This window comes from Harmonia axyridis, chromosome 5 (assembly GCF_914767665.1).
Source record: "Harmonia axyridis chromosome 5, icHarAxyr1.1, whole genome shotgun sequence".
Lineage (NCBI taxonomy): Eukaryota > Metazoa > Arthropoda > Insecta > Coleoptera > Coccinellidae > Harmonia > Harmonia axyridis.
The window spans coordinates 24,939,216-24,955,934 of NC_059505.1; the positions used below are offsets into that span (position 1 = coordinate 24,939,216).

General features: G+C 32.7%; 3 protein-coding genes across 5 annotated transcripts in view; 2 read left to right on the plus strand and 1 right to left on the minus strand.

The window, feature by feature from the left end:
* Nucleotides 1–1,338, plus strand: part of LOC123681202 (metabotropic glutamate receptor 2-like) — a 393,937-nt gene extending 392,599 nt beyond the window's left edge. For both annotated transcript variants that reach the window (XM_045619452.1, XM_045619454.1), the window contains one exon: nt 445–1,338. The gene's annotated coding sequence lies outside the window, so the exon portion shown is untranslated. The remainder of the gene's footprint in view (nt 1–444) is intronic.
* On the minus strand, nt 645–4,913 carry LOC123681207 (COP9 signalosome complex subunit 7b). Of its 2 annotated transcripts, XM_045619460.1 has the most exons (6): nt 4,623–4,912; nt 4,407–4,571; nt 4,270–4,357; nt 2,176–2,396; nt 1,986–2,115; nt 645–779 (listed from the first exon to the last, which is right to left on the minus strand). In XM_045619460.1, the coding sequence occupies exons 1-6, from the start codon at nt 4,782–4,784 to the stop codon at nt 760–762; spliced, it is 786 nt and encodes a 261-aa protein (XP_045475416.1). In that variant the 5' UTR covers nt 4,785–4,912; the 3' UTR covers nt 645–759. The 2 variants fall into 2 exon arrangements, with proteins under 2 accessions (XP_045475416.1, XP_045475415.1); XM_045619459.1 differs by lacking the exon at nt 645–779 and having other exon boundaries at nt 1,618–2,115; nt 4,623–4,913.
* A 144-nt stretch (nt 4,914–5,057) lies between these two features.
* Nucleotides 5,058–16,457, plus strand: LOC123681203 (vacuolar protein sorting-associated protein 54). Its single transcript, XM_045619455.1, has 7 exons — nt 5,058–6,226; nt 6,788–7,024; nt 11,357–11,659; nt 13,380–13,667; nt 13,731–13,938; nt 14,249–14,528; nt 16,136–16,457. Exons 1-7 carry the CDS (start codon nt 5,275–5,277, stop codon nt 16,343–16,345), a joined length of 2,478 nt encoding a protein of 825 aa, XP_045475411.1. The 5' UTR covers nt 5,058–5,274; the 3' UTR covers nt 16,346–16,457.
* The last annotated feature ends 262 nt before the right edge of the window (nt 16,458–16,719 follow it).

Sequence of the window (16,719 nt, forward strand, 5' to 3'; positions counted from 1 at the left end):
CTATTGTCTGTATTTCTATCCAAAGCCCTCCTAGAAATTATTCAATTCAATTTATTTCAATATTATGCACATTAGTCTCTTCAATAAACTTGCAAAATATATATTTTCATGTCATTATATCATCTCAATGGAAGCCTATTATAATTGCTTCAATCCTTCCCTATCGCATTTAATAATCTACAGGACAAAAGAAATTTAACATTATTTCATCAATTCTGACAAATGTGAAACTTTTGACAGGGGTTGTTCTCATATATAGGCTCCCTCATTATTACTGTGTTCTTTCGGGATTTTAGTATCAATAAGAAAATTTGGTTCATAATATTAATGTCAAAAAAATTTTTGCTGTCTCTCATTTTTAAACTTTTAGTTCTATCAACTATCCAATTTAAAAAACAGAGGAGAATAATATGAATGCATATATAACAAATTTTGAAATTTCAGGGGGACAATGACAGTTAATTATTTCTGCCAAGACACAGTACAGAACATTGGGGTCCAAGAATATATGTAGCATCTGTTACAATTGATAGTATAAGACTAAATATGAATTAAACATATACATACATGAATATTGCATTTGGGACGAATATGATAACATTTGTGTCAAAGAATAACTTAGGTTTCAAATATAATAAACCATATTCATATAAGCAGTATTTATTGAGAAAAATAAATTTAGTTGAATAATGAGTAAATCATCAGCTATTCACAAGAGATAACTTCAATCGATGAAGAGCCCAGTCGGATGAAGTTGCCTCAGCGAAGTATTTTGAGACCTGAAAATGAAAAATTTTACTGTAATAATTGTTTTTTTATATTTGAAATGAGGTAAGTTGTAATATTCAATTGGAAATGCAAATTTCACATTTTATGTTAAAGCCGTTTCAAGGGAATTAAAAAATGATTATGTATTTTGGAATTTATATCTCTGCAGTTCATCTTCGATTGTTTTCTTGAAGGGGCTTCAATTTGTAAAATTGGCATTTTCATTTAAATATTCCAACTTCTTTCAATCATACTTCCTTAGTCACTCATTATAACTTTTCTTCAATGAAGAGAACATTAATTTCTATAAACTGCTCAATTAGCATTAAATGAAACTCTTGTGGATATTGAGAAAATATATCCAACATTTTCCTGAAATTGTGTGTGCATACTTAATATGTATCTGTATTATAATATGTATGTATTACCAAATTTATTAGCTGTGTTGTCTATTTATGTGATGGAATGAATTTAGATTTTTTTATTATATTTTTCAAGATGTGAAATATCCAATTATTATTAATATAGCACTCATCAATGACTGTATAAATAAATTATTGTTATTGAATATTTTGAAATTTTCCATCAAAATATCCTTCCTTGGTTCCTGAAGATTGTATTAGAAAATTCAATTACAAAGAATAATTCTTATTGAAGAAGTCAGCAAAAATTCCTCTGAAGATTTTAGAATCTTTTCAATTTTGATAATATTAAAGAAGGAGTTCCAAAAGGAAAGAATTTACAGAATTGGGCATGTCAAAACAGTTTCTAAAATTAGATTGGACTGACAACTTACCTGTTCTGGCTTTCGCCAGTAAAAATCGTGTGCTAGGCATTAAAAAGCAACAATTATTTCTCAAATGTTTTAATAATTCAAAATCAATATACATATTCCTCATAAGCATAGCTAATAGATGAAAAAATATTAATCTTCCCGTTTTTTCCAATTTAATATTTCTGAACAAATTCAGAGTACTGGAAGTAAAATGCATTGAGTATTCAGAAAAAGGTATTCTGCTATTAAAAAAAGAAATTGATGCTCTATGATAGTCTACCTACTTTGCTGTGCCCATAGGATAACTGGAAGGGTTTTAACAATATGAATTTCAAATGATAACAATTTAACAAACCTTTGAGAGCTTTCTGTATAAGTAGAAAAACAAATACTTTTTGGGATAATTTTTATGATCTTTGCCAAAATTTACTGCCATGTTTACCTTTGATTTTCATCGTCTTCTTCCCTTTATCAGTTGCAGTTGCATCTCTATTATCTGAGCTCATTGAATCATCCACTCCATCTGGTCTATCAGACAGTTGAGTCTTCAATGTTTTCTTGATGTTAACAATCTGAAATCAAATATATATAATTGAACTACAATCTACCTATTTTTTTTCTTAAAATTTTACTTCTTGCTCAATATCAGACTTTCTTTGAATATTTTTATTTTTCTCTTCATTAGCCCTTTGAATTTGAGTCTCCACACAACTCAAAACTCCTTCACATGCATTGCACCAATCCCTCAAGCAGTTTACAATTACGTTTATGTCCCCTGCTTGAATATCACGGCCAATAGCAAAATCAACTTCAAATTGGGAATTTTTTTGGTCTAGTTTACCATGAATGATATCTGAAACATAGTATTTCAATAAATTTTTAAACTTCTTGACTAAATAGATAAAGTTACTAAGATAAAGGACACTAAATTGTAATGTTCACAATTCAAAGTCTGAATAATTATAAAAATCAAAGTTAAGTGTGTTACTTTGAATCAGTTATTTTCAAAATGTGTCAACAAGTGAGTCCAAGGTGTAGCATTTAACATGACATATTCATTTACTGGTTTATCATTTCATTGAGAAGAATTCTAAATGAAGAAAATTTGTTAAAATCTGTATATTAATGTGTTGCCATATGTCCGTTCGTATTTGTTGAAGAATATTTATTCTTTATTTTCTGTTCCTGACTCAATTTCTCTTGTGTGGAGTCAATTTTTCTTGAAAATGAATAAATATAAAACCCACAATAAAGAGTTGTTCAACTAGTATCTTTTTTTTATTGGATTATTTTTCTGGATTTTCTCCCGGATTATTTCCTGTACTTTCCTCATATTTATTTCTGGAGTTTAGAAACTTTTTCTTATTTGGTTGTATGAATACATTGGTAGTTCAAGGAATCTCATAACATGTTGGCCTGTTTGACAAAACTCATTGAACCACACCATCTGTTCTGATTGGAAGATCATAAGCCTATGTTCCAACTAGGGAAGTAACATAAGGAAGCACAAAATTTCAATGCTGTAGTGATAAAGAACTGAACTGAGTAATTCACATAGAAAAATAGTCTGGGATGTGTTGTACAATTTGTGTGTCATTCAAATGGCAATTTACTTGTGGTGACAACAGTTTTGAATTGACTATATCTACACTATTTTATAGCTGTAAACAGTTATTCTAGAGATAACTCACAGTTTATTTTTCTGAGTTTAATTTGAACTTGTACTTATTATATTTTGAATAAACTGTGTTCCTAAATTGGAGGTTCAATTGACAATCACAGAAAATCATTAAAAAAAAAAAGTCCTATAACATAAGTCCCCAAACACTTTGTTTTTGAGATACGTACAGGTGTTGAAGTTCAAGTTTTTTTTCATTAAACCATTCCTTCACAAGATATTCAATTTGAATTGGTAATAGATATTCCAATTTAGGAAGGGTGCCTGCTTCTGTCCTCCAGAACAATTTTTTGGTGAACCACTGGTAGTTTAGAAAAATGTAAACAGATACTCTGACCCAGTACTACACTTTTTGGTTTGTTATAGTTTTGTCGTATCTGCTATCGATTTTGAGAAAAAAATTTCAAAAAGCTCTCTAGTAATCCTCAAGGAATATCCAAAAGAATTAAAGACCCAGCTAGTGAGCTGTATTGAATGAATCAATTTTATGTTTTGGTAATTATATTCCCACTCTGTAGCGAAAATTATTAAAGATTTGATGAACTGATGTTAGCATCACTAAAAATAGAACACACTGGAAACACTCTGTATCTCGAAAACAAATCGTTTGCGGGTTCATATTCATGGGTCTTTTCATTCTTAAAATTATCCAAGTAATCTGTCATTTTCCTCCGTAACTCTAAATGAGGAACACCCAGTATAAGGTATGAACAACCAAATTGGTAATAAAAAAAAATATTTCGAGTAATTTATCAAACTTATTTTTCTCACATTACAGATTGGGATGAAAGTTGTCGTCAAAAAAAATTTTTCGATTACCTCCCCCCCCAAGAAAAAAAAATATCTACGCCCTTGAGGTGCAGACATAATAAATTAAAGTAGTAGATAACCCTGTCCAACAGTTTTGACAAATGAAACTTTAAGTACCTGATACCTTGTTTGGGAGATGCTACAAGATTCAATGAATAAAACGACAAGGAGTTAAAAACTAGGCAATCAATTTAATTTAATTCTAATCCCAACTGCTTATGAACTTATGAAAACATACCTGCATATATTCCTTCAATTATCAAGTCCTCCAGGTCTCTCACGTTAGTCATATCCAGTTCCTTCAGAAGAACATCATATGGTAAACACTAAAAGACAAACATAAATACCTCGAAATAAATAAATCTTTCAAATCACCTTTGATTTTGTAGCTAATGTGACTAGACTTAGATGTTGAAGTTTTTTTCTTTGAAGTGATGTTAGTTCTAAATAATCTGAGGGATTTGCAAGATAATGACTGTAGGTGCCATAAGCAAACAAATTGAGTGTGTTGTATACTTTCACTTCGGGACCATTCTTAAGCTGAAATCAACTGATAATATAGATATATTCTACATTAAATCACTCACCTACTTCAGTTATGTTCGGCATATCTAACAATTCTCCAAATACATAAACTCCAGGAGATTCCAGAACTTGTTTAATCAGTTCATTACAAGCTGCCCCTTTGGCAGATTTTGCCAATAAAACAAATTGTTCTAATGGATTATTTGAATGAGATCCTTTATCAATCATTTCTGAATTATTTGGAAATGGTTAGTATTCGACTTTTAGTTTTAATTCAATGAATATTTTCTACTGTTATCTGTGTCAATATTGTGCATTTTGTTAGTTTGACACTTTCGACGTTGTTGTCATTAATGACAAAAACTTGTTCTTTCCTTGCCTTTTTAGATTACCTACCACGGAATTTTCAGAGATATTTTTCTGTCAGAAATAATCTCAAAACTTTATAATTAAATGAAAAAAAATTAATTTTTATAACAAACATTTTAAAGGACATCAATCTTACATCCTTAAGTACAGATATTTCAGGATTTTTGTCTTAACCATTTGTGGTTATTTGATTTGTTATTCATTAACTTTCTATGTAGATGTCAAGTTAGGTTAATTTGATATATTTCTTTTATAATAATTCTAAAATGTTAATATAATATTTAATTTTTAACAGAATTATTTTTCTAATTGGAAAACGATATGAATTGAAAGTGAAGCAAATTATTGTATGTCTGGCATGAATTCGTCCTCGGAAAAATGGTCATTATATTCTGCTTCCCAAAATCTGTCAGCAGTTTTAAACAACCCCAATTTAGGAAAGCAATCTAACTTTTTCGTGAGGACATGGGGTGACTCGTTTGTCGAAAAAAATGAAACGGAAGGAAGTCCTTTTCTACTTGAAATAAACTATTCACATTTTGAAAGGTATCTGATACAATATGGTAAAAGAATCAAACGACATAAGAGATTGCTCCAATATAAGTCTTCAAATAACAATCTAACAGCAATTTCCAAAGATGAAGATGATGAAAAAGTTGATCTTAGGGAAATTCCTGATGTATTCCTCAAAACACAATTTGAATTGACTGATGCTGGCATTTTCTCATCTGTTTTCAAAAATGGTGAAAAATGTTCAGCAAGTTCTACCTCAGAACTTATAAATGACTTGAGTAGATACCTTGACATTGTCGAGATTCAAATTGCAAAACATGTATCCCAAAAATCGGATGCATTCTTTCACACAATGACTTCTCATGATACCATTATGGAACAAATGAAGAACACATGTAAGGAAGTTCATAAATTGAGAAATAAATTGCAGAAAGTCGATCAGCTTGTAGCAAAGGATCCATTATATTTGATAGGATTAAAAAGAAAAATTGTTAATCATATAAAAGTTATAAATAAGTTGAAATTAATGTCAACAGTCCTGCAAACCCAACCTAATATACAACTTTTATTGAGTTCATCTGATTATGTTAGTGCCTTAGAGTTGATATCTAATACACAAAAAGTATTAGCAAATGAATTGGCAGGAGTTACTAGTTTAAGGCATTTACCACAACAGCTCAAAGAAATGTTGAAATTGATTGATAAAATGTTGCATACAGAATTTGAAAAATATGCTGCAGCAGATCTGCATAGGCCACTTGATAACAGTAAAAAAATGTTAGAAACAGGTGAGGCAAAATTCAGCCTTGTTTTTTCAATTTAATATCCTTACAAAAAAAAAAAAATTTTTTTTTTATACTGCTATGAACTCATTTGTTTTGTCTTTATTCATTCTCAAATCATTGGTTTGTTGTTTTTCTTTCATTGCAAGGTATTCGTAGATATCTTCTGATTTTGTTGCTTCAATTTTTTGTCTGTTTGAAGTGAGTGCGGACTTTTCATTCAATGGGTCATACCATTCGTGTCAAAATAAAATAAGCAATTCCACTAATGTATTAGTAGAAATTACTTTGTTTTATTTTATCTATAATGAATTTTCATCAAGTAAGGATCAAATCCTTTGAATACAGTTCATGTTTTCAGACTCGAGTTCGAATGTTTCTTTATGTAGTCCTAGTGTAAAATTTTCCTTGGTCACGCCAGCCTTGGATAGTGGGTCAGTTCTATTCTCAGCACCTTTTGAAACTTGTCCCAGTTTCATTTTGTTGTGTTGAAATTGTTTTTTAACTAATTAGAATTAAAATACGAAGTGCTCAATAGTTATTAAGATTTATTCATTTTCTTTTTAGATCACTTGGTTAGTATAGTACTAGGATTACTCAGGCAAAATCATACACAATTCTTAGAAATTTTTAAGCAAGAATCAATTACAGCAGCACAAACTCTCCTCAAACAGTTTATGATTGAAGCTCTTGCTGATGTTGAAGATGATGAAGACCAATGCCTCAGAGGTTCTGGAGAAGTAACTTTATCAATGGATGCAACTCATTGGATGAAAGCTCTAACAGCAGCTAGTGAAGCCTTGCGTATGTTTAATCTCAATATGATATTTCAATTGATAATAATATTTATTTGATTTCTATTCAAAAATAATAACTTTTTACATTCCTAATGGGAATAAAATATAATTCTCTTTTCTACAATATTGGCCGCCACAAAATACAATGAAAAGAAATAAATTTGTCATTTAGTGTCCCAATACAAACAAAAATATTCCACTCATTCAACACAAATTAAATATGTTGCCACCATTTCTTTAGGATGTGAGAATTTGAATTATCATTTCTTATTCTTCTTTTGATGTAGTTAAATTCAAGGCTAATCAATAATTGGCATTAATAGCATTCATTTTAGAAATTATTTTTGTTTTACCGAATATTTCTAAAATAACGGATATTCTTCCAGGGAAACTTTTTGATTAAGATTGCAGGGACCGTATTCTCGACAAGTGATCTTTCAAAACATATACGTTCTTTCAGTGCTCTGAACACTGAATGAACGTATACGTTTTGAAAGATCACTTGTCGAGAATACGGTCCCTGGTCAGGTAAAATTTGCATGGGTATATGACAAGCTTTTAAGGACTAAAAAAAAATGGAATCAAATTATTACATAGGCGTACAACTTTGCTCTCGCCGTTTTTTTCCGAATTTCGAGGCTTTATTTCAAATTACTAGTTATACATTTATGATTCAAAGTATTTTTAATCGCTGGCCACTACTTCCTCCTATCTTTCGGCAACTTACGAATCTCGCGTTGAAAAAACTGGTTATCTTTTGTAGCCTTCCAAGAATTGATCCAATTTTTTAATTCATCATAAGACCGGAAGCGCTGGTCAGCCAGGCCGTGTCCAATTGATCCAAACAAGTGATAGTCCGAAGGAGCAACGTTTGGAGAATACGGCGGGTCGGCTAGGACATCCCATTTCAACGTTTCCTAGTATTTCTTGACCACTTTCGCAACATGGGGTTTCTGAATCATTCCCATGACTTTCAGGAGTTCTGAAATGACTTGTTGTGTTCCTTCCAATGATCCTGCCAATTATTGTTATGTTTGACACGAGTCTTGATCAAGTATGCCTCCAATTCTGCATCGTCGAAAACCTTCTCTCTTCTACCGCCATGCTGGTCTTCGACGTAAAAATCAACGTTTTTGAGGCGTTGAAAACAATATCGGCACGTTATTTCACTAGTAGCGGCCTCACCATAGGTATTTAAGAGCTTTCGATGAGCCACAGCCGCAGATTTTTTCATATTATCTTCTCTTTTCCACCGCCATGTTGGTCTTCGACGTCAAAATCACCAGAAGCATTTAAACCACTCTCGGCACGTTCTTTCGCTAATAGCGGCCTCACAATATGTATTTGAGAGCATTCGAAGAGCCATAGCCGCAGATTTCTTCATAATAATAATAATATATTCATTTCCACAATTATTGCAAGCATACACATATACAGACAATGAAAGGAAAGCACGTCAAGTAATACACAGAAATCATCTATCAAAGTATTCTTTCAAATTGTATGGCTCAAGTTCCAACAGGGATTTGAATGCTTGATTCCTAAAGTTCTTAAATGCACCAATTGTTTTGATGGACATGGAAAGAGAATTGTACAATCTCATGAACATGAACTAACAGTTATTTCTACTAAGAGAAAGACTTATTGATGGATATAAATATGGCTGGACGTGTCGAGTGCAACCAGAACTCTTGTTCCGAGTAAAGTATTCGCTGTTCTTTCTAATAAACACAAGGCATCTGTATATATATAGTCCTGTCACTGTCAGGAGTCCACTCTTCCACGACAAGACTCCCTATACTTCATCCCAAGAATCCTTCTGAGCGCGAGTTTTTGCGTTATAAATATTTTGCCTACACTGGAACATGCTCCCCAAAATACTATCCCATACGTCATTAGGGACTGGAAATTCGCAAAGTATACCACCCTCAATATATCCGCACCCACATGTGGTCTCAGGTCACACAAGGAAAAGGCAACTGTTACCAGCCTCTTATTGAGATATTCAATATGGTCGTGCCACTTCAGGTTCCTATCTATTTGCAAGAACTTTGTTGATGTAGAGATGCATGGATCAGTGTTATCTAATCTCATTACATCGGGGAAAGGTTGCCTAGACTGGTCAGTACGAAACAATACATATTACGTTTTGTACTCATTAAGTAGCAGGCCGTTTTCCCTGCACCATATTTTGACTCTGGACAAAGCATCAGCTGAGACCATCTGAAGCACCGGAACAGTTGGAGCATCTATGACTATGTTGGTGTCATCTGCATACATGATTGCATGTTGGTTACTGTTATGTAATACCTTTGGGAGATCATTAATAAACATCAAAAATAAGAGGGGATCCAATATACTTCCCTGAGGAACCCCCCGCGTGATATTTTCCTCAGAGGAAGAAAAGGTAACTCCATCTACTGCTATCCCCACTCTCTGCCTACGACCAGTTAAGTAGTTCCTTATCAGTCCGAGCTGATCATTTCGAATGCCATATCGTTCGAGTTTCCGCAGGAGAGCCTCGTGCTCCACGCAATCAAAGGCCTTGGACATATCGAGGAATATTTCCAGAGGCATACCTCCTGATTCCATGCCAAGCAATATCTTTCTGATCACCTCATAGATTGCAGTGTCTGTACATCTACTTTGCAGGAAGCCATGTTGAGCTTCAGACATTAACTTGTTTTTTCTGAAGAACTTCAATAACCTGTTAGCTAAAAAATTTTCAAAAATCTTTGAAAAAGCTGAGAGGATGCTTATTGGTCTGTAGTTGTCACAGTTATCACCTTCACCCCTTTTATGAATAGGCTTCACGACTGCCAGCTTGAGTGCATTTGGAAATATGCCATCTGCAAAGCATCTATTGATGATGTTGGTAAGAGGTTGGACTATTGTATGAATGGATTTTTTGATGATTGTGGATCCTAAGGGCTTCATCGTATTTCCTTTTGGCTCTTCTGTACTGATCAAGGAAACTGCCATCCGCTATATACAAATCAAGAAGCAAGTCGAGCCTTCTCTTGAGATGAAGTATTTCTGGGTTATTAGTGTGGCCTATCTTGGGGGACCGATCGTTCGTCTTTGTCATTTTAAGCGGGAAAGCAGCGTTGAACGCTCCAACATAGTACCGATGAAAACTATTCGAAAGGTCATCCGCGCTGGCGTTATCAGTCTCTAATATACTCTCCCAGTCTGCATGTGCTAGGTACTCAATGAATCCACCAATTGATTCCGCACTAAAATTGCGGATCATCTTCTGCGCTGTCAAAGAAGCAAGATCGACATGGGGTATTTGAATCCTCTGAGCAGTATGGTCTGCTAAATGGCCATCTACTACATCAGCCTTGACATTGGTAATATTTGTGATGATGTTATCTCTGCATGTCGTTGAGTGAGTTGTTATTCGAGTAGGTTGGCTTATGGTCAGTCTAGCCTCAAAGATCTCTGTAATAGACCTGAACATCTGGGCCGCGCCATCTTCAACTGACAGTATGTCCAGATTGAGGTCTCCTGTTATGACGTTGTTTATATTTACTCTATTAAGTTCTTCGAGTATAGTAATATATTTTTCAAAAAAGAGCTCAATATCATTCTACTGCCTAGATGGAGGCCTGTATATGCACACAACCACCATTATATTGGCAGAAAATTAAAACCTCCTGCAAATGACCAGAGTTTGGCTTGTGAACTGGCATGTTTAATCGAGAATAACTTTATGATGTGACACAAATCTAATAATATTTCGATGCCGTTATGTTAACAAATACCTAAGCTTATTGTGTGACATCTACAATCTATTTATTTCGACTACCACTACAGGACTTAATAAACCTCAGTGACGACAAGCGTTGTCTCGTTTTTGTTTGGCTGAGCCTAAATATGGCGGCTTTTTTTTTACATTCTCCATTCACCTGAATTGTAGGATATATTCAAAATGTAAGGCCCATTTTATTTAGTCACTGTAGTATTCTTCAGTTAAAAGAATTTCTTCTATATGCAATCAAACATGCCCAATAATTTTGATTTTGACGTGTGTCAGTTCAGTGAATTGTATTCCTTAGTTTTATGGGTCTATGTCCCAATTCGCCATTTTTAGGCCCAATTTGAACGAATTGTCACCACTATGTTTAATTAAGTCACTATAACTACCACTTACCACTACAGCCATCTATTGCAAAACGGCGGAAGCAAAGTTGTACACCTAATAATTTTTTGGAAATTATTCAACAGGAATTAGCTAAATTGGAATCACTAAGTGGTACCGCCTTGCACTCTATTCAAGGTTTTTTCAATAAAGTCAAGATTGAAACCAAGCTGATTTCACTAATTTTTGTTATAGAGAAACTTCTTGAGAGAATATATGCAATGATGGAAATTATCCAGGAAACTGCAGATTCCAGTGTTGCACCATCTTCTACCAAAAAAGATAATGGTTTCGTTGATAAATTCCTCAGTATAGAAGATCATAAGAACATTAGGAGAAAATTGCAGGAATTATTGGTTTCGATATGTGATTACTGCAATGAGAGGTTGGCGTCTATAGTGGGAACTCAATCTGACCAAAGGCCTTTATCGTCATATCAAATATTAGAATTATCAAGAACTATCGATGTATTCACAAAATTTTGTGAAGAAATTTCAGGTAATCTCTCTCTTGCTCTCTTTTTTCATGAAAAAAAAAATCAAGAAAAATGTAAAAGATTAAAAAAATCCAATTGATAGACCCATTGGAAGGAAAAAGTATTATTCGGAAGCTTGATCAAGAAACAAAAAGAGTTCTTCATTACTCAAACAGTCTAATTTCCCCTTATAAATCGTACATAGTAAAATAAAATAGTTAACATGCTGAGGTCATATACAGGGTGTTTCATTGGTAAAGGGAAAAACTAGAAAAGTGAATAGAGGACAACAAAGTGGTTCTAGATATACCCCATTTATTGGGTCTGACTGGCTTGGTTACCAAGATACAGGGTGACTTTGAATTTTGCTCATTTCTTAACAAGAGAACCACCCGGTATATATTTTTTATATTTGGCATACATCTTTCTTATTTAAAGCTTGAATGAATCACAAGGAAAATCTTGGTCCGGATTAACAAAAAATTATGAAACAATTGTATCCTTGAAACAACACCTGCTTTATCAAAATTTTGAAAATATGTTATGAAATTTAAGAAGAGCACAAAAAACAGAACGAATTAGTGTAATTTAAATTTCCACACAGACAATTTTGTTGCACCATTTTCAACTTGAAGGTGTATTTTTCAAGGAAATGGATATCAAAAAGTGGTTATAAGTCACTTTTGGTAAAACATTTTTATTGCATTTGACGAATCTTGACTGTCAATAAAAAAAAAAAAAAAAAAAAAAATAAAAACTATGAACTATTGAATACAATTGTTTCATAATTTTTTTGTTAATCCGGACCTGGATTTTCCTTGTGATCATTAAATGATTCATTTAAGCTTTAAATGAGAAAGATATGTGCCATATATGAAGAAATTATACTGGGTGGGACGCTTGTTACAACCTCGGAAAGAAATGAGAAAAAATCATTAATCACCTTGTATCTCAGTAACCGAGGCAGTCGAACCCAATAAATATGTATATCTAGAACCACCCCGGTGTCCGCTATTCACTGTTCAAGTTTTTCCGTTTATCAATGAAACACCTTGTATATTGAAAATATACACCTCAGAGTAATAGACATAGGGAGCATAAGTCATTTTCAACAAACAAATTTGACATAAAGGGCGCGGAAATGAAAAAATATCAGTGATACGATATTTCACTAAATTCTCCAAAAAGAAAACACTTCTTATGTACCATAGTGAATAAATGTTTCATATAAACTCAAAATATATTGAGATAAATACCTAAATATATCAGAAATTTGGAAAATGAACTTCAAGCTCGCCAAACGACGTGAAACAACCAATGACACTAGGAGCATAATAGTTGCCAAACGTTGGATTTCAGTAGGTAGATACAGAACCAGTTTTAAGTGGCCGGTTTTTTTTGCCACTGAGTGTATATATTGAATATTTCGGTCTTGATTTATAAATCACTTCTTCTTCCTCTTTTATTTAGGTTGTAACCTGTTCTTCTTCACGGTGTCTACACCGAGATGGATACCCAGCTCTCCAGCCACCTTTTTCTTGGTCTTCCTACGTCTCTCCTTCCAGTGGGTTTTTGATTTCGTGCTATCTTTATAAGTCTTTCATAGCCCGCTCTACCAACATGATCATTCCATTCTCTGCGTCTCTTCCTGACGAATTTCCCGATGTCTACCACTCCACATTCTTCCCTTATCGCCGAGTTCCTAAATCACATTTGATTAATTTTTTATTATATATTCATCAGGAAAACAGAGTCCTGCTTTGAGAGCAGCTTTCAAAATTCAAGCAGGAAACTACGTCAACAAATTTCATTCTCAACGTAAGAATAAGTTAACAATGTTATTGGATGCTGAGAGATGGAAGCCAGCAGAAATACCATTAGAATTTCAAAATTTAGTGGATAAAATTTCCACCAATACTATTATAAAAGAAATACCATCTTCGCCTAAAGATGAAGAAAAGAGAGAATTCCCTATGAATAACAAAGTATCTAATTCCTTAGTTTTGGACAATCAGAATTTTGTTACAGTAGGTAAGATCCTTCAAATTAAAATTATTGAGAAAAATAATTCAAATTATTATATTTTTATTTTAGGTACTGTGCTTATTCTATTGAGGATTGTATTAGAGTATTGTGTATGTGGTTATGAATTAACTTTATTAGCTCCTGTAATTGGTAAAAATTTAGCTGAACTCTTGAGGATGTTCAACTCTAGGTCCTGTCAATTAGTCTTAGGAGCTGGAGCCTTAAAGACTGCAGGTCTGAAAACGATAACAAGTACCAATTTAGCACTCACTTCAAGGTAATAAAACTTAATTAATGTGTTGTTATCTCCTATTATACAATATAAATGAACAAATAACTGGAATAATTTCTGGGAGATTTAGAATCCATTTCAAAAGCAGATATAGTTTAATTGATGTAGCATTATATCTTCAATCTCTCTAACTTAAGGTTTCTGGGCGTAGATAAAGAACTATCAGAAAAAGTTCAAGAAATCCCATAAAGGCATAAAGAAAATATATAGCTGTAGCACCTTATTTTTATCACCATCCTTCATTACAAGAAGTTAGTTACTTTTTCTCGTAATTTTTATTAATACTGCATTTCAGATCTTTGCAGCTGGTTTTATGGATCATCCCTTTTATTAGAACCCATTTCAATGAAATATCCAATGATCCATTTACCTCTTTGAATAGTGTTGAAAAAGATATTCAAAATCATATTCAACAACTAGAATCTAAAGTATTGAGTATTATGAATACATTACTTTACGATCAACTGACAAAATGGGATGCTAAACCACCAGTACCATCAAAAGCGTTTAGAAATATATCAAGGCATATAATAAAGCTTCATGAAGCAGTTAGTTCAGTATTACCTTCTAAGCAAGTGAGTATTCATCAAATTTCAGTTTGGTTTCAAAGTAATTTCGTTATTTGTGTTACCAATTGGTTCACACCTCACTATATCTTACACTAGCTGAAGCTCGCGGTTTCATCCGCGTTCTGAAAAACTGCGTGGATGGACAAAACCAAAATGAAAAAAGAAATATAACCTTTCCAAAGTCGGGTAACATAAACTATTTTATTATAATTAGATGTAAGTAGGTATATCTTATTATAGTAAGGTCTCTCTATAAGCTATATTTGACGTGCTATTTTTTTCAATCAAAATAAATTGATTGCCTTCGTATTACAATTTTGTTTAGAAAGTTGAGACCTTGTTTTTTAGGCATATAGTATTCTTTCAAACAATATGTTGATAACCAAATGTTGAAAATGTTGTCTATTAAATAAAAAGTTAGTACCTTTTCAAAAAACAAATGATAAGAACCTAATAAAACTGTTTGGATAAAAAATAGTAATTATGTAGTGTAGCAGTGAATATACAGGGTGAGTCTTTGATTAGTACAGGGTGTTTCATGTAAGCGGGTCACTGGATATTGTGGCTTATCCTTTGAGCAATATTGAAAAGTGACCCATCACAATGATAGTAATTTTCACGGGCTATCAAAATATGTTATCGGAAAAACTATCGATCGAAGGCATGAAGAGTTATTGAGGAAAAACCGTTTTTCCCAAAAAAAAATTTTTTGCCAATTTGACTGATTTTCAAAATAAGGTTTAGAGACTATTTTTCACCAATTTCATTATTTTTCAATTACTTTTACATACTTAGTGTATGTCGAAGTATATCGTCCGCTTCGTACTTGATTCCATTTCATTGCATTTCAATTCACTGGTTTCACTGTAAACTGAACATTGTTTACTATTCGTTAACACTGGTTTCACTGCACTTTGGGAGACAGAGTTCATCTTCATGAAATTACCTTTACGATTTTATTAGTAAGAATTCAAATGCTTGTCTCATAAAAAGGCTCGAAAATCACCTTTCAATTTTCTATATTATTTTAATACAAAACGCCAAACTGACTCATATATGAAAAATAGATATAGTGTCGCGGACTTTTTTTTAGATCTACTCAAAACAATCATTTTTGTACTTATGTATAATCAACCAAAACTTCAGCGCACACGTGAAAAGAATTTAGATAGCACTTTTTTACCGACCTATTCCAATTAAATTCATGTAGGTCACGATCCTGTGAGAATATCGGGATAAAACTTGGCCTATGTTACACAGCGATAGAGTACCTTTCGACAGGTGGAAGAATTTTTGAAATTGATTCAGTAGTTATTGAGCCTATTCACAAAAAACATATAAAAAAAGTTACCTACATATATTAGTATATATTATCTTACATTATCATCAATATGTTTAGGTAAGGTACACATTTAAAAGAATTCCAATATTTATATTTTTGATCAATATCCTCTTTTGAATGGTGTTGAAATTTTTTCATTGCTTTCTGTTTAATATTTTAATGTCTGTGTGAGACCTGTCAGAAGCTTAAAGCTTGTATGAGTTGGGATAACCAAGTTTTGTTCTATGTAGGATTTGTTACAGTGTGAACATATATTTTACATTTTTTTCAGGTGTCATATCTTTATGAAATTGTTCACAAGGATTTTAAATTTGCTCTTAGAGAGCAATTACTGAGATTGAATATACAGAATAATGGAGGACCTCAGCATGGTTTGGTTACAACAGAAATAACATTTTATTTACAAACAATGTCTATGTTAGACATTCTCCCAGCAGAAATGCTGACTAATAAGTATATGGAAGATATATGGCAAAATTAATAAGGAGATTCTTAATAATAGATCTAGTAAACAAAAGTTGGGTGTGATATCCTGGCTCACGTGATAAAAGAATGTAATATATTGTAATTATGAATAAAGTGATTTATACATTTTTATTACTTCATTATGGTCAATTTTGGACTGAAATATCAAATTATGATACTTGATAACAATATCATTTTTTTCCAATTCCTATCTGTTCAGGATATTGGTTAGCGTAAATTGATAACAACAAGCACAGCACGGAACGTAACCGAATCCGATTCCTAAGCAGTGATCACGTCACGCATAATTTCACTAATATCATAAAGTAACGTTCATGTTACACAACGTGATTTGGAAATAACGGTATCGCTCATCTCTAATAATATGTA

Bases quoted from the DNA above. Each gene is read 5' to 3' on its own strand.
- LOC123681207 (XM_045619459.1), bottom strand. From the start codon at position 4,784: ATGATTGATAAAGGATCTCATTCAAATAATCCATTAGAACAATTTGTT. The intron at 4,358-4,406 runs GTGATTTGAAAG...TTTGTCTTTTAG, and splicing joins CATTAGCTACAAAATCAAAG to TGTTTACCATATGATGTTCT. The intron at 2,116-2,175 runs GTAAAATTTTAA...ATTTGATTTCAG, and splicing joins AGTCTGATATTGAGCAAGAA to ATTGTTAACATCAAGAAAAC.
- LOC123681203 (XM_045619455.1), top strand. From the start codon at position 5,275: ATGTCTGGCATGAATTCGTCCTCGGAAAAATGGTCATTATATTCTGCT. The intron at 7,025-11,356 runs GTATGTTTAATC...TTTTTGTTATAG, and splicing joins AGCAGCTAGTGAAGCCTTGC to AGAAACTTCTTGAGAGAATA. The intron at 13,939-14,248 runs GTAATAAAACTT...ACTGCATTTCAG, and splicing joins AATTTAGCACTCACTTCAAG to ATCTTTGCAGCTGGTTTTAT.